The 25,369-nt window shown below is 50.5% G+C and overlaps 3 protein-coding genes across 3 annotated transcripts; all 3 read left to right on the top strand.

The window, feature by feature from the left end:
• COCSUDRAFT_13676 (amino acid transporter) lies at positions 1 to 6,099 on the top strand (the record flags this gene model as incomplete). Its single annotated transcript, XM_005649554.1, has 12 exons — positions 1 to 157; positions 397 to 541; positions 1,263 to 1,270; positions 1,338 to 1,514; positions 2,275 to 2,482; positions 2,751 to 2,797; positions 2,997 to 3,133; positions 3,365 to 3,436; positions 3,773 to 3,870; positions 4,355 to 4,554; positions 5,374 to 5,495; positions 5,866 to 6,099. 12 exons carry the CDS (start codon positions 1 to 3, stop codon positions 6,097 to 6,099), a joined length of 1,605 nt encoding a protein of 534 aa, XP_005649611.1.
• Positions 6,100 to 10,425: 4,326 nt separating this feature from the next.
• On the top strand, positions 10,426 to 15,263 carry COCSUDRAFT_13338 (putative GABA-specific permease; the record flags this gene model as incomplete). The annotated part of the gene is made up of 12 exons (XM_005649553.1): positions 10,426 to 10,627; positions 10,875 to 11,019; positions 11,286 to 11,341; positions 11,568 to 11,702; positions 12,180 to 12,387; positions 12,716 to 12,772; positions 13,054 to 13,180; positions 13,502 to 13,573; positions 13,713 to 13,810; positions 14,115 to 14,314; positions 14,629 to 14,739; positions 15,028 to 15,263. 12 exons carry the CDS (start codon positions 10,426 to 10,428, stop codon positions 15,261 to 15,263), a joined length of 1,647 nt encoding a protein of 548 aa, XP_005649610.1.
• A 2,264-nt stretch (positions 15,264 to 17,527) lies between these two features.
• On the top strand, positions 17,528 to 24,385 carry COCSUDRAFT_27769 (amino acid transporter; the record flags this gene model as incomplete). The annotated part of the gene is made up of 12 exons (XM_005649552.1): positions 17,528 to 17,829; positions 17,951 to 18,294; positions 18,601 to 18,745; positions 19,196 to 19,251; positions 19,511 to 19,648; positions 20,104 to 20,323; positions 20,658 to 20,714; positions 21,033 to 21,226; positions 22,137 to 22,254; positions 22,784 to 22,983; positions 23,585 to 23,706; positions 24,035 to 24,385. Exons 2-12 carry the CDS (start codon positions 18,030 to 18,032, stop codon positions 24,383 to 24,385), a joined length of 1,866 nt encoding a protein of 621 aa, XP_005649609.1. The 5' UTR covers positions 17,528 to 17,829; positions 17,951 to 18,029.
• Between the last annotated feature and the right edge of the window lie 984 nt (positions 24,386 to 25,369).

The following is a 25,369-nucleotide window of genomic DNA, read 5'->3' as shown; positions in this document are numbered from 1 at the left end:
ATGGCAATAGATCCGGAGGGAGCCGCAAAGGACAGTGGGCAGATCCGGCTGGAGGAGCTGGGATACAAGCAGGAACTCAGCAGGCGATTGGGGCTGATATCCAGCGTGGCTTCCAGTTTTGCCACCATAGCTTACATGATGGGAATCACAGGTCAGAGTAGCCCCCTTCGCCTGATTCACCTGTGTCACCTGCTTCCCCCATTACGAAGCCAGCATTCATTGATCGTGCACCAGCAGAGGCAAAATGTCCACTCTTGCCAGTTATCAAAATCCCGGGCACCTGCATAATCAAACATCAGTATCTCTGTCAAGGGAACAAATTCCATCAAGAATAGCCTGTGCACTTTGCTCCCTCCAATCAACCATTGGCTACAGATCATGTCTGTTGTGCTGCAGGATCGCTCCCTATAGCTTTCATCAATGGAGGACCAGTGTCAGCTGTCTGGGGATGGGTCATCTGCTCAGTCTTCAATCTATTCTCTGCCCTATCCTTAGCAGAGATTGCCTCATCCTATCCCATTGCAGGCGGCCCCTACTTCTGGTGAGTCCTCCCGCCACATTGTTCTTTTTCATGCATCAATGTGGGCCGGAGCTGTCTTGTTTGGTTTCACTCAAACTGCGAGGCAGCCTTTCTTCCTTAATCGGCGCTCGCTCTGCTTTGAAGTCAGCATACGATAATCTCTAATCTGCGCACAGAAGTGTGACGCTGTAAACATGTCTGTGGTGACTGGTTGTACGGTAAAACTTGTCGCTGTGTGGAGAAATGGGTTGCTTTTGGCAGCAATGTCCCTCTAATCACCCGGCCATGTCTGAGGAGCGGTCATTTGTTGACAACCAATTCATGCCCACCATCTGGAAATCAAGTCCATTTCAGCAGTGAAAGAAACCGGAAGATAATTCTGTTGCGCAGGTGCTTGGAGCTCACAAACAATGACCCCAAGCTCACACTGATTGCCTGGTGCACCGGTAAGGCACTCTTATGTGGCTGCCTGTAAAATATACATCTTGTCCTATATCACTTTATTCAACCTCAAACAACCAGTCTGCTTTGCTTTTCGGATACACCCACTGCCTGAGATCACAGGTGGGGAGTGGAATTCCTGGAGTAGTGGAATTGCATGTCTGCATTTGCCCTATGTGTGATTCCTGGGGATGTTTGTCAATGGGGTGCTGTTTGTCCAAGCAACTCATGGCAAATCAGCGTGCAGTTCACTTCGTGTGTTCCCTCCCTATCTGACATGCAGCGTCAGTTGAGAGAGCAGCAAGGCTTGTCAAAAGCTGAATTGCGCATGGGAAGCAGGGACCAGATTTCTCACGGGCAGGACGGAAAGGAAAAGCCTGCCGTGGATTAAAGTTCATATTCTGTCATGCATGCGCAGGCTGGTCAAATCTGGTGGGCCAGTTTGCATCAACTGCAGGAGCGGGCTACCTGACAGCGGTGCATATTGGAAAGATGTGGCAACTGGGCAATGGACATGTCTGGAGCCAGTTTGAGACCTTCCTCGCCTATGCAAGTTCGTGCCTGCCCCCTTGGTGCTTCTTACAGGGCTCTTTAGTCCGCCGAGTCTAGAGGAGCGCCAGAGAATTTGGGGCCATTGTTGTTATGGCCTCCCCCAACCCAAGTCGAGCTGCAAAAGTGGGGGCTGGGGAGTTCAAAACAACATCAAACTACAGATAGATGAAGAACAGAGACAAAAAAGTCTCCAAGCAAGTGCCTACGTGCGGACCACTCTATTTAGCTAAGTCTTAGCCTATTGCTTTGGAGCATTTTCTTGCAAAGGCAGGGCCAAGGCTTTGGTCCCCTTTTGAAGCTGTGAGTTCTGTGCTCCAACTGAGAATTCCTGTTCCTAGGGACAATTGCTATGACCTCAGCTTCCCATGAATACAGCCTTGGTGCATTTCCACGTAACAAGAGCTCGCCCCTCCTGCAGTGCAACATCTGTGCTCTTCCTTTTTTGAGGCCACATAGAGTCAATGATCTTGCCTGCAGACCTCTAGTAAAGGCCGGCCTTGTCTCAAAACATGCCAGGCATCAATTGGTGAAAAGACCAGGTCTCACGGGCTTGCACACTATTGGATTGTTGCATGCCACCAGAACTTGTTTCTCGCGCAAGGCAGCAAAGTGTCTTGACTTGTCAGGGCCACAAGGAATTATTTTTCTTCCCTGCAGACCTATTTTGAAGGCGGTCCCAAACTCTCTACAAGCTAGGGATTTAATGTAAAAATGTGCTTAATCTGGCAGCTGCTGGATTTATATTTTGAATCTGCGCGCAGTCTGCATGCTGGCGGCAGGAGCGCTGGCGTCGACAAGCACCGGCGGAATGAGGCAGTATATACTCTTTGCAGCCTTCTGGATGATCTGCGGAGGAATCTTCTTGATCATTCTGCTACCCATCGTGGCGCCAAAGCTCCAGACGGCAGAATATGTGTTCCTCCACTTCAGCGATCAGTCCAAGGACCAACTCGGCGTGCCCAACAATTTGTGCGCCCACCCCTGGCCTTTCCTGCATGCAACGGGGCTCTAAATTATCCGCTTTGATTTCCCATGTCGATCTGAAACCGCACCAGAAGCACTGAATTTCCCAAAATTATGACTCAGATTCATGCATGTCGAGGAGATGTTTTATGAGCTATTATTCGAGGAGAGCTCATTAAACATGGTGGGAGTGGATCTGCATGCATGTCAGATGAAGTGGACATCACATGCCAATAAAAGGACCGGCTGAGTGGTTGACTTGGTATGCTTGCAGCTACCTATTCTTGCTGGGGATGCTGATGGGCCAATTCTCATATATTGGTAGGCACGAGAATCACAAGCTTTGCTCTATTGAATTTTTTTAAAGACAGCCATCGCATGGAGCGAATTACAAGCACCTGGATCTGCTTGCTGTTGTCAAAATTCACATTTACCTCGGATGCACAGGAGTTTCAAGTTGAAAGCGAGCATTTTGAACTGCTTGCTGTTGTCAATGTTCAAATTCAAATTGGATGCGCAGGTTATGAGGCTCCAGCGCAGTTTGCAGAGGAGACCAAACGAGCAGACAGAGTGGTTGGCTGGGGGATAGTGCTGTCTGTGGCGGCATCCAGTGTTTTTGGCTTGGGATTTCTGGTGTGCCTTCTGTTCTGTATCCAGGTGAATCTCCTTCAATCTGCTTGTCCTCCCCGATACACAATGATGAGTGTCAGGAGGGGGCTATGTACTAAGGATTGACCCAAAAAGGGAGTGCTGTAGTGAACTTTTCTTGCCCGCGTGTGGTGCTGTGATACAGAGGTAATGTTCAGTTGTTCATAGCAGCTTGGTGAGCTGTGCAGGAAAAGACACACGTTGTCACAGTGCTGATGTTGCTGCTTCTGTGTGTTCCAGGATCCGGAAAACTTAATGCTGGGGCCTGCCAATGGCTATGTGGTGGGGCAGATATTTTATGACATATTTCAGGTGACGCTCACCCCTTCACTTTTCACCCATGCACTCTGTTGGAATGCACTGTACTCGTCTCTCTTAATTGACCCTTTCTGTCTTAGAGAACAGCAACACGCCGCTATGTGTGTTGAATATAATGTTAATGAATATAATACTAATACATGCAAGGGCTGCTTGCAGAAATCTAGCACTCCTGCCTCACGTTCATTAAAATTCACGTTCCTGGCACATTGCAAGATAATGCAAGACATGAGATTTGCTCCTGCCAGAGCAGCACATCTCCACACCTCAGATGCTTTCATGATTGTGCATGTTCAAAATTCTGAATGTACAGTTTCTGTGCATGCCCAGGGTCGATTCGGCTCAGTGACAACGGCCATTGTGCTGTTGGCAATTCCATTGATCGCCATCTTCAATACCACTGTCATGTGCTTATTCACAGCTGCCAGGTCAGCCCCTGTCAAGCCCCCGACCTTATTCTTCATCCACTTTTAGCTTAGGGTTTAGGGAATGTGGATTTAGAATTTTAGGGGAGGGGCATTTACAGCAATAATTTTTCGTGGGGAATGCAATGGTGGACTTAGGGTTTAGGGTCGATGAAGGGTCAAAAACACTATAAAACACACAGTGGATGAACTCCAATGCCAGCGCAAGACAACTGTCAAGCTCTCTGCATTTTGGTTGCTCTCACCTGAGAGCACAGATGAAGTGTTCTCAAATCGTGATTATGTCCCCAGAGTGTGTTTTGCCTTCTTTTACCTTGTGTGGATCAATAACCTGCCATTAGGACTGTTCGATCCAGGGAGCACATGCATGGCAAATGTCTGTGCATGTCGGGCTCTACATCTGGAGCAGACCTTATCAGAGAAAACACAGCTCTTTTGCAAGTAGGAGAGTGAAGTTTTCATTTAAAGCTGTTATGTGCTTTTGCAGGATGCTGTGGTCATTTTCGAGGGACGGCGGAGTGCCATTGTACCGGGTGTGGGCGGCGATTAATAAGCGGACAGGAACGCCTCTGAATGCCACGTGGGCGATGACTGCCACAGGCTTTCTTCTGGGCCTGCCCATGCTCTTCTCCAACGCTGCGTTCCTCGCCATGGGATCAGTCACCGCCGTGGGCCTCAACGCCAGCTGTGCGCCCCTCCTTTATCCCCTTGCTCCAATGCAATCTCCAATGCTTCCAGGCTACAATGCTTTATGGGTGACCAAGCACCTTGTGACCCTCAATGCTGGCTGGCATGCCCTCCAGTCTTCTGAGTAATGTTCATGCAGCGCAAATCTCTGCTTCTACACTTGGCCTTGAGGTGAATTGTCACCGCCGTGGGCCTCAATGCCAGCTGTGCGCTCCTGGCTATCCCTGCTGACTGTTGCCTGTTTGCATGCATGCTACAATCCATTTTTTTGTGTAAATACTACATTTTAAAGACCTTTTGGGAGCCACCTGAGGCTAATCTGTCTTGTAGGCAGTCTGTCACTGCCCAACTACATATCACAAACTTCTTAAGCGTCTGCGTTCCATGAAAACAATAATTGTTTCCAGATAATTATCAAAATTGTACTAGCACTCTGCTCTCCAGCCTTTTGGGCTGACATCCTGTCGCCATGGGCAGTTCAACTTTAATTAATCTACCAAACTACGCTGAGAGTCCTTGATTCAGCGCTCACCACATTTTTTTGCCAATTTCTTGGGGGGGTGGGCATTTTGTCAGGGCACACATTCCCAGCTTGTGGTAGAGACCACATGCATGCCAGCAGCGAGTCTGCATGACCCGGCAGTAAGACTCCCCTGGAAGAGCTATCACCTTGTTTTCCAGAACATTCTCCTGGCTTGAGAGAAGATCTGTCAGGAGGAACACATGCCGTGTGTTGTGGGCATGAAGCTAACGCATACAAGGGCTCCTTGCGAAAATCTAGCACTCCTGCCTCGCATTCATGTTTGACTCTGCTCGCAGATGCTGTGCCAATCTTGCTGCGCCTGATCTTCCACAAGAACTTCAATCCTGGGCCTTTCAAGCTCGGCCGAGCACAGCCGCTCATCAATGTAATCGCCATTTCTTGGCTCACATTCAGTGTGGTAAGTGGCGCAGCTCTCCTCCCTGACTCTAGATGCTCAAACTAAACCCAAAACCCAGCATGCGCTGCTCAGTATGTTTTATTGACACATGTGGCAGAATCCTTTGTTTTTTGTTATTCTTTCCAACATGTGCAGCTAAATATCCAGATCCCGTATACAGTATTTCTTGCGCACCTATTTTGCTCTCCATGCCTTTTTTTGGAGCACGCATATGCGTCTGATATCCTCCCTTGTATCTGCCCATTTCGTCTCTACAAATGAGAAAGCACGATCTCGAATCCTCTGAAAATGCCCTGATCTTGGTGCACCCCATTTAGCTTTGTGACAGCTCACACAGATAGGTAGCTCTAAGGTAGCTAGCTGTGCGCAGGTGTGTTTTGCGCTGCCGACGATCTACCCCGTGGACGTGACAACGCTGAACTGGACGCCGGTTATGCTGGGGTTAGTCATCGTGGGGGTGCTCATTTCATGGTACCTGCCACGCTGCGGCGCTCGGCACTGGTATCACGGCAAGGCACACACGCTGGAGGACGCCAATGTGGTGAGCCCCTTTCCTGGGTATTTAGGTTACATTGGGTTTGTTTGGGGTAATTGGGGTAGTTAAGAAATGCATTGGTACATTTTAATTTTTCTTTGAACAAGTGGGAGCACCCGTGGGCGGGCACGAGGTCATACGCGAACTCCCCTCCAAACACCATTCACATTACGCAATGGGCATTCTACACATTCTCACGATCCACTACAGTTCCGATATGTACTCATATCTCAGTTCTCAGCACTCCCTGATGTTCACAGAAGTCGCAAGCCCGTAAAGCCAATCGCCAGGGAGATATTTAGAGATAATCTAGGGCCAAAAACGGGGCAATCACCCGGAAAGGCCTCTAAACTGCGCCTCGCGTTCCGTTTATGTGCCGTGGCCGCCTCACGAGCAGCCACATGGCATAGGGAAGGGGCAAAAGATAGAGATAATCCGTACCAGGTTGACCGATCGTAAAGGACATTCGCCTTATGGCGAATGACCAAAAATGTGTATCATTATTATCTCATGCTTTTCCTGCCAGAAGCACGGAGCGTTTGCAGGCAAGCTGCGAGTAAGGACTGTCACATGTCCTACTCCTTGTTGGCCTTGCCAGATCCAATCTAGACCCAGTCAAGTGGGTCTACTAATTGCTATTAATGGGGTGATTGGGGTAACTAAGAACTGCGTAGCCAGCGGAGTGTAGCTTGTCTGAAGCAATCGTGCTGAAATCCCCGAGGCCTTTGAGGCAAACACTGTAGTAGATTGCAGTGTGTTGGGCTATGTCCTCTGGTGTCAAGGCGCCCAGTTGTATTGAGCTATAGAAAGCATGAATGCCATGCGCCTGCTTGGCAGCACATTTCTGAGAGCATGCACAAGAGGGAGACTGAGCATGCAGCTAGTGGCTCTGCAATGTGTGTTTAGCAAAGTAGCTTGTGGCCGCAGCACTTGCAGACATTCTGTGATGGGCTGGGTGCGGTGAGCAGAGTTGGCAGCCCTTAAATTGGTCAGTTGTGAAGGAACTCTCAATAAGCTTATTAAGGGCCCTTAATATGTCTGACCGGCAAATTGACTGCAATCTGGGCATTTAACCCTTTTCTACCAGGGTTGTTAAGGATTTTTACTGAAATGAATTACTGAGCAACTCTGATTCAGGCTTTAAATATTAATTGCTTACCCTGGCTGTGAGTACAGAGGGGAGGAGGGCGCTACATGCATGGAGCTGGTAGCTTTGGGGTGGGCCAGCCGCAGGAGAAAAGGCTGACCCTTTTAGATCTGGTGGAGGGACTTAAGCAGGGGTCTTCACAGGCGCTCAAGGCTTTGGAGATCACAAGATCAGGTAAGACAGCTGTTCAGGCCCAAATTATGAAAGGCCACCGTGCATCGTTTCACAGGGCAGGAAAGTCTTGTGCAGACTCTCAGGGATCTTCTAGAAGCTGTACGCCAAGGATCCGGCTCAGAAAGACTTATGTGCCTTGTATGCTGGCAAAGGTTTGGAAGTTTCTTGTCCATTGCAGGGGGATTGGATAAAGATTTCAAGATCGCGAGGCTGCACGGCAAGGGCCTGGCGGTTGCCGGGCAGCTGCCGGGGAAGCCGGCGGGAAGCTACGCGCATCTGATCGGGCCTAATCAGACTCTCTCGGATGACGCGTTGCGCTCGGCGGCCTGGGGTGTTCCCCCGTCCCGGCAGCTGCCGCCGTTAAGAAAGGCGCTGGGCCATTCAAATTCTAATTCGAATTTGACCCAAAGGGCGGCAAGCGAATGTACTGATGAGTGATCATCCGCCTAGCGTCCACCTGAATTTGCAACACACAGCTACAGACCCCTGCATCAAGAAGTGCGGCAGTGGGATCGCAACCAGAGGGTATCCAGGAGCGCTCATTTCAGGGGAGCCTTGCCGTGGGGAAGTATCAAGCGCTAAATAATCTGGCACGGGCCAGCCAGCAGGCAGCCTAGCAGATTGGCCCGAGCTGTGCGGTGCACTTGGCATTCTACTGCCTGGCAACCAGTGTCCCAATTTTGACCGGCCTGCAACAGTTTTGTTCAGGCCGGTGACAGGGACTGTGCCGCGGTTGAGAGGCAGCACAGCTCAGATCAGATCTTTAGGGGCAATAAAACGCACAGGCAGGCGGGGAGGCACATTCTAGCATAGAACTTGAGTCCGGTCCGGCTGCGGCCGAGGCATGCGTGCAGGTCTGCATGCAAGTCTTGGCGGCCTTGTCTCATGTCAGTTTCTGTCTTCAATCCCTCTTTCAAAGCCTTCCTGCGCTGCATGTGTCAAAGATCCGGTGCACAGAGGTGTCCTTACCTGCTGCAATGAGCAGCATTTTCTGCGCAAGGGAGGGAGGAAAAGGGATTCAGTTCAGTTTGGAAAGTAGAAAGGGCACAGTGGTTTTGCGGCTTGTCTTGGCAGTCTTGACAGGGGCAGAAACTCAGCCATTGTCAAGTTGATGCCAGACTAGGAATAAAGACATTCACTATCATATGGGCCAGCCGAGAGTCGGCCGGCAGCGGCTCATTATGAGCATGCATGGCACGTTTGAGTCCCCTTTTGTGGGTGATTGCTCCAGGGCCAATTGGGCAAGGAAACGCCCCCATCACTGCTGACATTTGTGTAGCTACTTGCTCCATTGTGAGGCCCAAGCAGACGATGTACCTTGTTGCATCAGCAAACCTGCTCAGTCTGACCGTACCTGCTCTGAAGGCTTTCTGCCTTGGGTAATCTGCAGTCTAGCACAGGCCGTTTGTTGCTTTAGATCCCCAACAAGCTCACCAAGTTCACAGTGTCCATCTACCTGTGTATATGCGAGCTCCTTCACAAGCTGGCTATCGTGCTTTTAAGAGAGCTCGAGGCACTTGGACTGTAGCAAAGCTTGGAGCGACCTATTTCAAGGCTTGGCCTTGCAGCATCTAGATCCCAAATTTTAGATAATGAGATCTTGGACTTGAGCTGTGCCGATCTCGAGGTGCACGAGAGTGTGCATGGCTCCAGCTAAGAGAACCTGTTTTCTGCTTTATTTGAGAGGACCAAGACATTGCAAGAGCTGATCATGTTCAAGCTTCCGCAATGTAATTTGGGTGGCCGGCCTATGCTTGTTAGAAAGCCGGGTCCGTGCTTAGTTACTTTGCCAACGTAGAATTGGCACACAGCGCAGAAGCTCACACCTTGAGATCATGTGGATATCAAGGTTCCCTTCTGCGCTGCAGACCGTTTGGCAAGCATAGACATGGGAATACTCCTTGGGAAGCTGTCCTAATGAGTACTGGATTATGCGCAGGATATGCCCTGGCTTACCACTAGTGTTGGCAGCCAAGTAGACTTCTTAGCAGCACTCTATGATCAGTGTCTGGTATTTATAATTGTTGATGCACAGCACTTCAGGTCTGGCTTGTCTTATACGTCCTGGGATCCTTGAATGTATTTTCTGCCCTGGGGATTCTTCTGCGTCTGTTCTAGTCTGTGTGTGTTCCGCCGTGAAGGTCGTAAAATAGTGCCACTTCACCTTTGCGGGGGGTGTTATGAACGAATAGGAACACAACATATCCTTGGAAGAATTTCTATCCCAAACTACTGCAGAATGCCATGCATTTGCTCCAGCTTTCACGTTGTCCTCAGATCTGCAATGCTGGCTCACGCCTGCCCGGTGCCACAGCGATCTGATCTCGCCTTTGTTGCAGAGATCAACACTAGTCTAGTGTCCCAAGAGAGATGCTTGATTGTGACAAAGGTTCAACTTTCCGATCGGACAGAAAATTCAAATGCTGATCAGCTCAGCAGCTCCTGGACGGATGATGGTTGTCCCAATCAATTGACGACTCTCATGATCAGGGACAGCATTTTGATAAAGAAAGAGCGCAACAGCAACTCTACATCAGAGAATTCTGCAGTGGATGGAAGGAAGGAAGTGTACGAGTGTACTGCATGCATTTTGGAGGCGATGAGTCATCGCCTCAACGTCATCTGCGATAATCCCTGTCTTGTTTCCTCCCCAATTCAGACATGCCTCTTGAGGCTGATCGGCGGCTCTGGATGCGTGCAAAGAGGCCTTGTGATTTCTGATGGCAGTATGAGAGCATTCCCTGACCTGTGCAGCAGCCTTTTACACAGTACCCGTTTGTTTCCGTTATTGGGGTTGTGGGGAGCAGGCCAGTTTAGCATCAAACCCTGCTCAGATGTGTAACCATAGCGCGCAAGAATGCAAAAGGGGCATGTTTCCCACAATTCAGTGCCTCGAAAATTGATATGCAAGTCTCCGCACGGCACCGCCAGGGTGACATCCGCTTGTGGACTTAGAAGCCTGGCCAAGACAAGTCTTTTAGGGATTTCTGGAAGCGAAGGAGCCATCGAGGCGTTGCTGGGCAGTTATATTGGACTGTTACTCATGGCCTCGTATTGAGCAACCGGTTCGCACGATGAGCGTCGGGAGTGCAGAGCTCGACGTCCTGGAAGGAGAAAGAGCAGTGAAAGATGTGGAGCTGGATGGGCATCCACTTGACAGTGGACAGAGGAGGCTGGAAGAGCTGGGCTACAAGCAGGAACTTCGGAGGGAGTTCGGCATCCTGAGTAGCACATGTGCAGGCTTTGCCTCCACATCCTTCCTTCTGACTATCACAGGTGCGCCAGTCCATGCTCATAGCTATCACCTTCTTCCTCTTTCCCCACCCCTTTCGACAGCACCAACTCCTGTCAAGCTCTCAGCCGTCTTCGCGCGGAGTCATGCATACACTGCTCTGCAGATCTGACCCTGGAATCTGTAGGAAGGCTTTGCCTGCATATGATGCCGCTCAGCAAGCAGTGCAGCGCAGCCGTAACTTTACTTTTATGCAGACCTATCCCTGAAGTGCATGCTGCATGTGCGCAGGCCTGATGCCCATCGCATATGTGAATGGCGGACCTGTGGCGGCAGTATGGGGGTGGGTCATGGTGTCAGTCTTCACCATGCTCATGGCTCTATCAATGGCGGAGATTGCCTCTGCCTACCCTCTTGCGGGTGGCCCTTACTTCTGGTGATTCCCCGTCTTGTGTGCAATGCTGCGTGCAATGCTGCGTGACACAAGCCTGGGCAGTCCTGCGCGAGTTGCTGAGCTCTTCACCTATGCAGCAATAGCCCTGAGAGATACATGTCTAGCCAGCTGAATGTCTTTTAACCATGCATGGTAGCTTGACACTCCATCTTTGTCTCGCTGCACCTCGCAAGATTGCAAGGAATCATACTTCCCATCGATATTGCACCTCGAACAGAGTTTCTAAATAAGTTGATGTTCTGATGCAGGTGTGTGGAGCTGACCAAGAATGACCCACGCTACACCTTGGTGGCATGGGTCACAGGTGAGCTGACTCCTTCTTCCGTCCAGCACCTTGTCATGCGCTAGCAGGGTCCCATTGACAGCTCCATCCATATGCAATGCAAAGCGTGGGCACGGGAGCTCTAGAGAAAGACACACACAGCAGCAGCTGGTGCACCACCGATGGTCCCCAATGCTTTTTATGGAGGCAGAGATGCGGGCAGCAATTATGTGATGATTAGTGACAGCTGTGCATGTGCCGGGAGCAGGCTGGCTGAACGTGCTGGGCCAGGTGGCGGCCACTGCAGGTGCAGCATCCACAGCAGCTAGCCACCTGGGCTCCATGTGGATGCTGTCCAATGGACATGTCTTCACCCAGTTCGAGCTCTTCCTCACCTATGCTTGTGCGCTTCCTGCCCCACTTCCATATTTCCCAGATGGATACACAGCAGGCAGCAAGTCGGCAGTCCAGGAACTCATTCAAGCTTGTTTCTCTGAAGCAGACAAGGCAGCATTCAGCACTGTATCCTATATTTGGAAGCTGTGCATGCAGCTGCCCACATTGTTTGCATGCAACTTCAAGCATGCTTCGTACATGTTCAGAATTTGTTTGGCAGTGTTTGTGAGGAAGGAGGAAATGTGGGTTATGCAGCAATTGGCTACGAGGACCTGTTAGTGCACAGCGGGGGCAGCACATTGCATTTAGGGCAACGTTTGCATAGCAGCGGAATCGTGGGCGTTGATGCTAAGCGCTGCTGCAGTGTTTCTGCCGGTTACTGCACGGGCTTGTTGTCCACATGTATGTTGGCGCAAGACGCATGCAGGGTGACACATTCTCAGTAATCTCTTAGCAACTGCTAAATGATCACCTCGGGTTGCAGTGATCATGCTGGTGGCGGGCGTGCTGAGTTCTACAACGACCAATGGCATCAGAGGATTCACGCTATTCTCTGGCGCTGTGTTGGCCTTTGGGGGACTCTTCCTCATTGTTTTCCTGCCTGCGGCAGCCCCAGCACATCAGAGCGCAACCTTCGTGTTCACCTACTTCCGCGATACTGACCAGATCGACCTCGGCCTGCCCAGCACAGCGTGAGCCCTACACGCCCCTTGCATTTCTGTGTGTGGAAGATCATTGCTCAAATAGATCCTGGCAGCATTGTCCCCTGTGCACTACTGCCTTGGCATGTGCTCATCTGCGTATGAGTATGCCCGCATGTCACGCTATTCACAAGCTCCCCGGTTTCATCTGCGAGTGGTATAGGCAGACCTGGCAACAGCAACAACTTTCTGGGGTTTTCCACTCATCCTGTGCGGTCTTCTGACCTCTGTGGCACTATGTTTGCATGCCTTGTGGGCTAGTGCAATGCCTTGAGCATGCATATTGTGCAGATAAGTACTAGTTTCACCTGTGTTTCAGGTATTTGTTCTTGATGGGGATGCTGCTGAGCGAGTTTGGCTTCATCGGATATGAAGCGTGCGTTTCTCCCGAGGATCAAGACAGCCTTACCTGTTTGTCATCACAAATAAAGAGCTGTGCACTGTGCTTGCCTGTCTTTGCATGCTGTATTGTGCATCCTACATTCTCTCACATTGGAAAACTATAAACAGCACTGCTGCGCACATTGTGGGCGGATCTGCATGCTTCACACCTCTCTCATATGACATGGGAGAGAGGGCCAGTTCTGCGCATTCAGTGTCCTGATGCAGATTTTAGCAAAGAGCGCTGGTCTTGACCCGATTTCTCCATGCTTGCAGGCCTGCACAGTTTGCCGAAGAGACAAAGTCGGCAGACAGGATTGTTCCTTGGGGAATAGTCAACACGACAGCTCTGAATGGCACGTTTGGGCTAGCCTACATTGTGGCAATCCTCTTCTGCATCCAGGTGAGGGAAACACTACACGGACTGTCTTACATATCTTTCAATCTGCACTGGGGCACTCTTGTTCTTTGCATTTGTTATGCGCATGTGCATACGACAACTGGAGCCAAATTCTGACACCAACAGCCGCATGGCTGCTGCATCAGAATAGCTGTGCACATGCGCAAATAACTCTCGCTCCTTACTTCAAACATCCTGCGCTGTGGCAGCTGCATGCACTGTGAAGATTTCTGCAGAGCGCCCTCACGCCAATGTCTTTGCATCGTTTTGCTAGGGATCTTGTTGCTAACTGCTGATGGGCCTTGATCTCTGCTGTCTGTGCAGGAACCGGACGAGCTGCTGCAAGGGAATGCAGGAGGGAACGTGGTGGCACAGGTGTTCTGGGATATTTTTGAGGTACTAGTCCTGCTTTAGCCCATCTTGAGCTTGCCTGTATGCTTCTTGCATGCAGCCTTCCACAGACTTTCCTCTACCTCAGACACGGGCGGACTGTGATGCAAAAGCTGAAAATGACAAGGCTGTCATGTCTGCGCAGAAGCGGTTTGGGTATGGGCAAGGAGCGCTTATAATCATGGCTCTTCCACTGGTGGCAATGCTGAATGCCACGGTCATGAGCATGGCTGCAAACACAAGGTGAGACATGTTACATCCCCTTTTATCATTGCCTGCCTACAAGAATGCTGGCTGTGACAAGCTGCAATCAGCTGTACAGTGCATTCACTTCTGCCACTGCATGAATGTGTGCGTCAGAGGCTTTATTTGCATCTGCATATGTCATGCCAGCAGCTCGCAGTGGCATTGTGCACCGGTTGCATGCAAAGCGAGCCACCCACTCATGTCATACAATGTCATGTCTTGATGCCATGCACACAACGCCCTCCATGCAAGCCTCATGAGAATATCTCTCGCAATGGTGATGTTCGCCTGACATTTACAGGATGCTGTGGTCATTCTCGCGGGACGGCGGAGTGCCCTTGTACCGGGTGTGGGCGGCAGTGAATAAGTACACAGGAACGCCCCTGAATGCCACGTGGGCCATGTCTGCTCTGGCGTTCCTGATTGGCCTCCCCATGCTGCTCTCCAACACAGCATTCATCGCCACTGGAGCCCTGTCATCTGTCGGCCTCTATGTCAGCTGTGAGTGCTCTGCTCTCCTCTGCTGCAATGCTACCTTGTCCCTTCCTGCTTCGCCCTGCTATTGCTTAGCTGATGCTCTGCTTTGCTTTGCTCGCTTTGCTCTGCTTTGCTCGTGCTCTGCCATTGCTCATCTGCTGCTGTGGTTTGCTTCGGTGATGCTCTGGCACTTCCATTTTCTGACAACACTTGTATATCATATGCAGTCCATGGGCGTGGCTTGCTGCGCGGTGTGCATGACATTTGATGCAGCATTCCGTTGTCTGTAAGAGGCAAACAAAGGTGACTAAGGTTTGTCTTTCTTTCTCCCAATGCAGATGCCATCCCCATTGTGCTGCGGGTGGTCTTCAGAGAAAACTTCACGCCCGGGCCTTTCAGGCTGGGAGCGCTTCAGCCTGCTGTGAATGTCTTGGCTGTCTTCTGGACGGGTGTAGGCACGGTGAGTCACTCCTACACTGGCCTCCTTGTCCGCTTGTGTCACGGCTCTCGATGCATACTCGCTCATTTCCCATCATAATAAACAGACTAAAACACAGCTTTTCATCTGCTCAGATCAAATTTAATAGCATTGAGGACTTTGTAATTCTCTGATATAAAGCATAGGTGGTCCCGCATGCATTGCTTTGGCTTGCAGCTGTCTTCCCTACTGTACCCTCTCTATGGCATTGTTGTACGGACCAGGCAGGTTGAAACTCTTCCTGGGAAAGCGCTCTCAGGCAACTTTGTGTGCATTGATCAGGCATGCTTCCTGCTGCCAACGTCCTACCCGGTGACAGATGCAAACCTGAACTGGACGCCAGTGACCGTGGGCATAGTAATGGCGGCTGTGCTGGTTGCATGGTACCTGCCAAAATACGGGGCGGCCACGTGGTACCGCGGCAAGTCGCACACTCTGCCGGACAAAGTCATTGTGAGTCTCTCCCTCTCTTGCACGTCAGCTTCAAAAAATTGAGCGGCACTGGCCGAATCTGCTATGCTGGCGTGAGCAATTTTGTGTATTGCTCATGCCCCCCACAATGCATCGGTATCAAAGAATCAGAGTGCAAAACCAAGAAGTAAGGATATTACACTCATGAGGCACGTGCATATACTCCTCGTACTGCATATATGAACTTGTGACTCACCTGCATGGGTTACAATGTCTGTGCTCCCTCAAAATTTCGTACTTCAATGAGCGCATTTGGTCTCTCTGTGCAGAGGGGCGGGGGCCGTTATTCCGAAGGCGGCGACGGCACCGGGGTGGGTCGTCCAATGGAGAAACTGATGCTGCTTGATTTGCTGGAGCACGTCAAAGCAAAGGAATCCCACACCACAAACTTCACCGTGACCTTTTCGCCCGAGCCCAACCTGTACAGGACCTCGAGGGCCGCGCGTGAAAACGGGGGGCTCGAAACTATAGGGCCGGGGCCGGAGGCAACGCCGTCGCACTGCTGCCCCGCGCCGGGCAGCTCCACGCGCCCACTCGGGCAGCCGGGCCGGCCGCCCGTGCCGGGGGCGCGAAAGGGGCGTTCGCCGAACAAGAGCCGCATGCCTTGGCTCGCCGACGTGCCGGAGAGCAGTAGCTCACAGGAAGTTGATGAGCCTGCCAAGGGGTTTGATGCAAAACAGGGGGTAAAATAATGGCAGCGCCTGATCTGGACGCCGCTACTGTTGCCTGATCTGGTGGCGGCAGCGGCAGCGGGCCACTTTAGGCAGCCTCAGCAGAGCGGGCGCCAAATTGGGCTGCGCATGCCAGTGTAGGGAATGCCTGCACACATGCGGATATGAGTCAGCCTGTTCAGGCCTGATGACTCGTCGGCCAGGCGTGGGACCTATTCAGTTGACTTCAGCGTATAATGAGGGCCTCAAATTGAGATTGGGCTGAAATTGGTGGGTTGCATTTTTCAACCAAAGGGTGTTCTTTTTATGCCCGGGGTGCTTTCTTGGCATGCCTGTACTGCACCGTTTCTGCATTGCAATTGCCTACTGAGCGAGTTATCAGGCAAGCATGCACAGTAAGAGTTGCTAATGTTTCTCTGCTGCAGTCCAAATGAATCAGATTGATATCGACAGAGGATAATTTTCCCTTCGAAATTCTCCCTGGGGCATAAAAGTTGCATCAGGGGCTCAGCAGGGGTTTGCCCAGTTTCTGGTGCACCTTCTCCATTGATGGTCAGGCCTCCGAGTCTGAGACATGACAGGAATATTCTGATATTCCTGTGAAACAGGTACTGAGACTTTTGGAACACCGTGCAAAAAATTGGCAGTCTTTTGTGTCTGACTTAGGTTCTCGTTTCTGCTGCTGCTGCCAGCAGAAGTGAGGCTGAGTGTTTTGACTTTGCGGTCCTGCAAGCAAGTAAAACCTTCAGCCCTGCCGCTCTGATCTGCTAGACACTGCTAGCCATTCGGACTGAGTGTCATGAGACGCACCCATGATGTGAACATCTGAAGGTGAGCAGGGTGTCATATTTTTGCATTGCATCAGACGTTGAATAAGCTCGCGCGACCGAGGGCTCAAGTGCATGCACATCTACAGCTGTGCAGCTGCTTCTGCGTTACTTGAGTATCGCTGAGGTGTTATGAACTGCAATGATTTGCAGGATTGCTTCGAGCTTGCAGGGCTGAAAAGTGATCTTATTCAGCGGGTCTTTCTAATTTGTTTGCAATAGCCTAACATCAGTGTGCATGCCTCCTGATCAATGGCAATTGCCACATTGTCACGGGGCATTGCAACTGTGGGAGAATGGACAGGCCTGAGAACTTCTGTTGGGATGTAAAATTTGATCGAGAAGATCAAGTGCATAAGGTGAAAGAGTATCTAAGTGTTGAACAGCTCATGCTGATGCCAATGGCATGCCAATGGCACTCCATTTTCATAGCATGATAACGTTCAGGCTTTGCATAGCTATGCATAGCAGCACCTATTCCTTATGTGTGGGCTTGGGATTTCCACTGGCATTGACCACCCTGCTTCCCAAAGAAGAAGAAGAAGAAGAAGGAGATTACATCTTTCCATCCGTCTAGGGCTGACTCGATGAACCGACACTGCCCGCATTGGCATTCAAAACAGCAAAACTATCTTGTATAAACTTTGGCAACCTGGAAAACATCAGCCTGCCACATCAAATCCTTCATGGAAAAGGGAAAATCAAATTCAAATCCAAATCCAAACCCTTCTAGGGTAAACAGGCTCGTACAAGAAGAGTTCAAGCAGGAAGTTCAACTTACCAGAATCCCGATTGAGTCGAGCGTTCATGCTCCGATGGTATCTTGTTGATCTCATGATACGACGGAATTACCTCATTTGTAGCTCTGCAATTGGACGTGCGCTTGTGGACTCGGTCCGTCATAGTAGGAAACATCTATACCTCCACGGTGCAACTTTATAGGGTGCAGGTGATTATTTATTTTTTTAATCATCCCTGTGAGCTTGTAACACAACACAGTGGGGAATAAGGGTGCACCCGAAGAGGGATCCTCGACACCCCGGCCCCGGGTGCGGGCACGCTTAAGGTGCTGGACATCTAGACTCTAGCAAGGTACCGTGAAATTTGCATGCAAACAGATCGATCCTTACTCAATATCAGAGTTGATGAGGAGCGTTAGAAACAAGAAAGAGCACAGCAGCCGTTGCCAACTCTCCAACTGGACTTCGCGTAGGCAGGGATGTTACCACAAAGGCGAGCATGGAGCACCTTATCAGCATCCACGGCTATGGAATAAACCAGCGCAGCATAGAATGACGGGATCTGTAACCAGTCAGGGCAGAAAAAATGGTCCCTCAGTCGGGAGCGAGAACAACTCCCAAGGCAGCTACCAATCGTGCAAAGAGCTTGCAAAGTTGTCAGCGTCCTCAAAGGCAGATGTTGAAGCTCTCAGCAAAGACAGCGGACAGGTTCGATTGGAGGAGCTTGGATACAGGCAGGAGCTACGACGAGAGTTTGGGCTCCTCACAAGCACGGCAGCAGGCTTTGCTGTTATGTCCTACATGCTGGGCATCACAGGTGCGCAGCCCTGGCCTCAAAATCTGCATATTTTGTTCTTATTTAGCTGCACAATGCCCCAGCACCTTTCCTCATGCCAGCAGTGTTTCTGAAAGCTCCAGGCTTTCACCATCTGCCCAGATCCCCCTTACTCCCTGTGCTTGCTCATGCTTTAAGGCAGGGGACTCTAGAAGAGCTAGATTAATGTCAAGTGCTAACATGAGGCAAGAGCATTGGTGCCATGGCATAAATAATATTTGCCTCGAAACAAGCCCCAAGCTCCGTCGCGCATGTGCGACTCGTTGTCAAATCTCAGGTGCAACGCAGGAGGTCTGCCAATATCTTATGTGAACGGAGGGCCGCTGTCGGCTATATGGGGATGGGTCTCGGTCTCAATTGCCAACATTCTGGTTGGACTGTCCGTGGCCGAGCTGGCCTCTTCCTACCCACTGGCAGGCGGGCCTTACTTCTGGTAAAGGACCCTCCGCATGTATTGAAAACATCCCTGAATGCCTTACTAACGGGTGCTTTGTCGAGCCTGTGCATTCCCTCCGCTCGTCTGATTGGTTTACTGACGGCCCCACCTGGATCCCAGCATGTATCTTACATCCGTCTGGCTCTCCAGCAAAACAGTTCCACAGCGTTTGGTCACCTGAGAACCTTTTGAGAGCCTCCTGAGATTTTTCTTCTGGGGGTATTTGTGAGGGGCAGACACCTTGATTATATGCTCGAGCAAGTGAAAACCACCCGTCTCTCCTTTAATTTTGATGAATAGAGATTGTTCTGCTACTTGTGAGGCTTCCAGTTCAGGGCGCACGAATCTGAGCCCCAAACCACAGGAGCTTGAGGTTCTACCTAATTGTGCGAGCTACCCGGCAGGTAGATCCAAGGGTTTGACTCATTCCCCTGCTGCCCTGTACAGGGTTGTGGAGCTGACAGGCAACAATCCCAAATGGGGCCTGCTAGCCTTCCTCACAGGTGACTAACCGCTTATGTGGCCCCGCAATAGCCCTTAGCCCCGGCTGGCGGGGGGCGGTGCAAATACTGAGCACGGTGCCCATGGTTGATTCGGTGTGAATTTGTTTAAGCCCAAAAGATAAGATACTGCTGTGTGGAGTGCAGGCACATGCATGTGGAAGGGATGTTTGTGACAATTGAAAGGGGAATGATGCTCACCTCCCCATGGGGCGTTCTCATTCAGACACTGACGCGCGGGCATGTGCGTGCATGCTTGCAGGCTGGCTGAATGTGCTGGGCCAGTTTGCGGCCACGTCTGGGGCCGGCTTCCTGGCAGCTGGCCTGGTGGATGACATATGGGGCATGGTGCGCCAGGGAGATGACCTAACACGCCAAGAAACCCTCCTCGTTTACTCAAGTGCGCACCCTGCGTGCAATTTTGAGACCAGTCTCAGCATGCTAGGATGCCACTAGCTGGGATGTCACTAGCTAGAAAGTCACTGACTGGGATGCCACTATCTGATCGATGAGTGATTCACAAGTGAAAATGACAAGTGGGCATACGCTGACTTGGTTGCTGCAATCTCTAGTGATGGCAAGGCTAACATTCGTTTTATACCTAAAACATTAGAGCAGATGTACTGGCGAGCCGACCAATATGGTTGTCAATCACAATATTCCTGCATGAGTCACGGAGTTGGCTTGGAGACATTTCCTATGTCAGCGGTGGCTGCTGCAAAGACTGCCTACAAATTGCCTTTTGACTTCAAAGTGCAAATAAATTATTTTATTCGATCGTCTGACGCTCAAACTCCATCTTTGAAAGTCAACTTCGTAAAGTTCTCATTTGGCGTGTTGCTTGTGTGATCGCAGTCTGCCTGTTGCTGGCGGGCGGGGTGAGTTCAATGCCCACGAGGGGGATCCAGTGGTTCACCCTTTACGCGGCCGGCTTCTCGGCAGCGGCAGGCCTCCTCATCACAATCATGCTGCCCATCGTGGCGGTCAATAAGCAGCCCGCCAGTTTTGTCTTCCTGACATTCCATGGAGACAACCATCCAAACACCGGGATAGACACCGGATCACCACACGACTTGTGAGATTCTCCCCTGACACTTGCCAGTTCCCCCCCCGTCAGTGCCATGATCATGATTGCTGCATGTGATATGCCAATATGCATGCAGCATGCTGGCAAGGCCTCCTTTTGCATGCCCAGTTGCCCATGTCTTTGGATGTTGTTTGTCCCATCAGGTTCAAGAGTTTATCGTTGTCAGTGGCAGCTTTGTGGCATGCTGGGGGTATTGTCATTATTTAGTCATCCTGCTTTTTCATCCGTACTAAAAAGCAAAGCGTGCCTGACATGACGAATGCGGCACAGTGTGTTTGGAATGAAGTGCTGCATGTGATGTCATGTGTGTTTGCCTGCGCAGTTACACCTTCCTGCTCGGGACCCTGTGCGCCCACTTCACATTTGTGGGCCTGGAAACGTGAGCCGCCACTCCTGCCTTTTCATTGCAAGAATATCTGCCTTGTCTGTGCTTGCTTAACAGGAAATGCTTCTAATGTGCAGTTCGAGCCCTGTCAAGCTGCTGGGCTTCAGAAAAAAATGACCCATTTTACAGAGCTGAAAGTTTTGCACGCCCTTTATAAGAGTTGTTGCTTTGCCTGATCACATGCAGCTCTCTTTCCAGTCAAATATTACCCCAACAGCGGCTTCATAACTGCCAGTTGCTGCAGGATGAGAATCTGCAAACATGTCGGCCGCAATGGCTGAATATGTTTCTAAGGTGTTTTCTGTGTTGCAGGCCGGCACAGTTTGCAGAAGAGACCAAGCGAGCTGACCACAACACGCCAAAGGCAATTGTGATCTCCATTGTGGCCACATCTGTTCTGGGACTGGCCTACTTGATCTCCATCCTCTTCTGCATAGAGGCACGCACCCGCATTGCACCTCCCTCTATTTCCCGCTGTTCTGGTGCTGGGTTACTGGGTAGAGCTTGTTTTGTGATTTGTCACTACCCGGCCCTTTTGAGGTGGCAAGAGAGCAGGACACAAGTTGAAGGTCTGGCAGTGCATGCCAGTGTATAGGCACTTCAATTTCTGAGCCTCATACTTATTGCACAAAATCTGGCATTTCAGTGGCTTGACTCTTAGTTCTGGGCTCTCATTGCCGAGGGTGAAATGCAATAGGCACCAGATTCATGCGCACCCCGCATTACATAATGGCATTAGTAGCTGTTGACTGCTGGGCGCTGGCTGATACAACCCTGCGGACTACATTATTCACCGTGGCATTACTTCATGCATTACTAGTTGTTGACTGTTGGGCGCTGGCTGACGCAATAGTGCGGACTACATTAGTCACCGTGGCATTGCTTAATGCATTAGAAGTTGTTGACTGTTGGGTGCTGGCTGACGGATGGTAAATGGTGCAGCAGCCAGACCTGGTCCTCTATGGCATCGTGGACGGCAACATCACCGGCCAAGTCTTCTTCGACGTGTTCAAGGTGCGCAATGTTCGAGTCGTATCAGCATCACATGTGATCTCAGGGATCTCTGCTGCAAGCTGTAGGAATACTTCGCTGCCAGAACCCCGATATGACTGTGTCAAATACGTGTCCACGCATGACTGCATAGCATGTGGAAGAGAACTAGCAGGATGGGCCTAGACTGTCAGGCCGTGTCTCAGTGTCCAACGGGTAAGGATGCTTTGAATGTACAGAGCTGATTGCTCCACGCTGGAAGGTCAGGATTTGCAGAAAGAAATTAAAGACGCATGCTCAAAGATTTTCACTTGCAGTCTGAGGAGAGAAGCCTCTAAAGTTGCAGGGCTTCTGATGCAGTGATTACAGACGCAAACCGTGAAGCTGTCTCATGTTGTTGGTTTGAGTGCATGCATACTGATGCAGTGTGTGCTGCTGTGGTGCAGTCGAGGTTTGGCAGTGGGGAGGGGGGTATAGTGCTGCTGTCTCTGGTCTTCTTGGCGGTCTTCAACACCACTGTCATGTGTATGGTCACCAACTCGAGGTAGGGCACTCCTCTCAGTCATGCACCCCAAAAGATGCTTGTGCCGCAGCACTTTTGCTGGCAGCAAGGGGCTCTGCCTCTACGGAAAGATGGAAGCTGCTGTGCAGCATCCAAGCAGCATACATAGAAAATAATGAAAGTAAATTTAGCGGAGACCTTGCGTTGCATGGCATGGCGTGCACTTTCATTGCATTTCCATCAAGCAAGGTACTTCATCTGCACCTTGAAATCTGGGGAGTGTCGGATTTCTCCATAATCGAGTATACGTGTCAATCTGAGACGCAGCCATAGTAGGAAGACTTCATCTGCATGTGACAAAGGGAATATTGCGAGCAAGAGAAAGATACTCGACACATACAATGTTCTCCCAGGGCGCTAGTCGCCTTTCGCAGGACCTGATGCAAACTGCCATTTTACAGAGAGGATGAGCTCTGCAGACATACCGACAATCACACAAGCTCGACAGTAAGACATGAGCTGCACGCGCAAACAAGAGAAAGACACCTGACGCATGCGACTTCTCTTGCAGGATGCTGTGGGCGTTCTCGCGGGACGGAGGCGTTCCCTTGTACCAGGCCTGGGAGGCGATAGAGCCCAAGACAGGGACCCCCCTGTGCGCCACATGGGCCATGACTGCAATGGCTTTCCTAATCGGGCTCCCCATGCTTCACTCCAACGAAGCCTTTGATGCAATCGCGTCGATCTGCGCCGCCGCCCTCTACCTCTCCTGTGAGCACTCCTTTCCTTTCTATGCGTCATCGTTGAACCCACAAGGCAGCCCTTATCGCTTGCACAACAACCCCTTAAATTCTCTCTTGGAGCCTCGTCTTCTCAGCTGCACTGACAATTTGTGCACCCACCGACTTGTGTGCGGTCTTGTCTGCTGCATGGGTCAGAATCCCCATCGCAGTACTGCACAGAACCTCTCTTTCACATGATAGAAACGCTGCATGTTGAAATTTCCCTCATGCCCTGGTACCTCTCCTGTGCGCACCCACCTTTCATCCTGCAAAAATATCTGCGGAGGTTCTTGTTTGATGTGATGAAGGATTCCTGGATTTGCTGCCTGTGTGCAACCCCTCTTATAAAGATAACGGCAAGCGAAATATCTTTGCTTTGCTTTTTACATCCTTGCTATGAGCCACTGTGGGGGCCCTTACAAAGCCGGTGTTACCACCACTCGCCAAATTCTTGTCGGCGCTTCAGAGTTTTCTCAGTGAGATTGCATGCAAAGGGGCATTGACCAATGCATGCACCATTCAGTGCACTTTAGATTTTGCTCACTTGGCTTTGTCCGCAAAGTAACTGATCAATAGTGTGCCACATGCAGGTGCCATTCCAATAGCGCTGCGACTGTGGAAGCACAAAAGCTTCACGCCAGGGCCGTTCTCTCTGGGCAGAGCTAATGTCGTGATCAACACTTTGTCACTTCTCTGGATCCTCTTCTCGGTGGTGCGCATCTCTGCCACCCGGTGCTGTTTTGCTATGGCACACAAAGCCAACAAGAATCGAAGAAGTCATACCGGCTTCTGTGCAGGCTGCTATGCTCTGTGCTTGATGGTGCTTGGATGGCCTGCTTTGTGCTCTGCAAAGTTTGGGTCCATCCATCCTCCCTCGCATAAAATTCATCTGATAAGGAGATGTATAATTCAAACAAAGGCCAGGCCGGCCTCGTTGTGCAGTGCATGTCTTTTTGATATTGCGAATATATATATATGCTAATGTGAATCTGAATTCCAAATTTTTAAGTTTGAAATTCGCCTTTCAAAATTTTGCGCAGGGCATCTTTGTGCTGCCGGACACGTACCCCGTAACGGCCCTGAATTTGAATTACTGCCCAATCGTCATAGGCTTAGCGCTGTTGGTTCTGCTGGTGGCCTGGTTTCTGCCAAAGTGGGGTGTTGGACGATGGTACCGGGGCAAAGCACACACTTTGAAGGATGCCGATGTGGTGATGCCCCCCCTTGAAGCTGCAAGCACCAGTGTGTTTTGCTCAGGATTCTGGCTGGAAGCTACAGTGGCTACAAATGTGTGCAACATTGAAAGGTTTGAAGCCACAAAAATGGCTAAAAACTGGCATTTCCAGAAGATATCTCCTGATTTTGGTGTTTCTCATCATAACTCTGCTTAAAAGGAATGAAATGTTGCTTTTTGCACTGGGAGTTAATCTTTTAGATGCCAATCGGTGGCTTGAAAGTGGGACACCCTCAGGTAGTTTAAGCGCCACAAAAATGTTCTGCAGCTTCGGCATGGCGAAATGTGCTCTCTGATCGTGGGGGTTGAATGTCATGCACAGAGGCTTTTGGAGGATCATGCACTGCGTGAGCGGTACAAGTCCATGGAATCGGTGGGCTCTGGAAAGCTAACACTGGCGAGGTTTGCTTCCGTGGTGTCGAGGCGGACACAGGTAAGTCCACAAATGCAATGCCGAACTTTGGAGCGACCAAAAGTGAGAGTATGCAGTGACTTGAACTCTTGTTTGAAAATCTGTAGTGCAATGATTCAGTGGGGCGGTGTCAAAGAACACCGTTGTGATGTTGGCAGTTGAAGGTTGACGACATCTGCAGAGTACTGGATTAATGTGTCAAAGCCCGTAGGTGTTCTAGATAATCAGGGTAGTGATACCTTGAGAATTTCATAGCACCGAATAAGGTTGTTGCATGTCAACTGACATTTGCTTGCATGCGTGTCTGACTCAACAGCTTCCAGTGGGATTGTGGACTGCAGATGGATCAGTTTGCATGTGACTGAGGGTATCCTTTATGAAAACAGGTGCAGCCAAAACAGCATGTGACTCTGGCCTTCTCGTCAGAGGTCACAGGGACTGACAAGGATGGCGCGCCCAAAATCAAGAGGGCAAAGAGGAATGGTGCGATGCCGTTTTCTTCTTTTTGCTCTTTTCCAGTCAGAAAACTAACCTATAAGATGTGAAAGAAGAGGAGGAGGCTGCATCTCGACTCACTGTCCTATACAATGACACTGGAGCAAGCTCTTGCCATTTCTGCTGAGCTTGCTGAGAACGCCTCGCTGGCTTGACATGCTATGAAATGTCATTGTCTTCTACGTTGCTATGGGAACTTTGGATACTGGTAGATCCCTGCTTGCTCAAGAAGCC

This window comes from Coccomyxa subellipsoidea (genome assembly GCF_000258705.1).
Source record: "Coccomyxa subellipsoidea C-169, whole genome shotgun sequence".
Taxonomy (NCBI): Eukaryota; Viridiplantae; Chlorophyta; class Trebouxiophyceae; family Coccomyxaceae; genus Coccomyxa; species Coccomyxa subellipsoidea.
The sequence above is the reverse complement of the archived record's forward strand: the minus strand, read 5'-3'. Positions and strand labels throughout refer to the sequence as shown.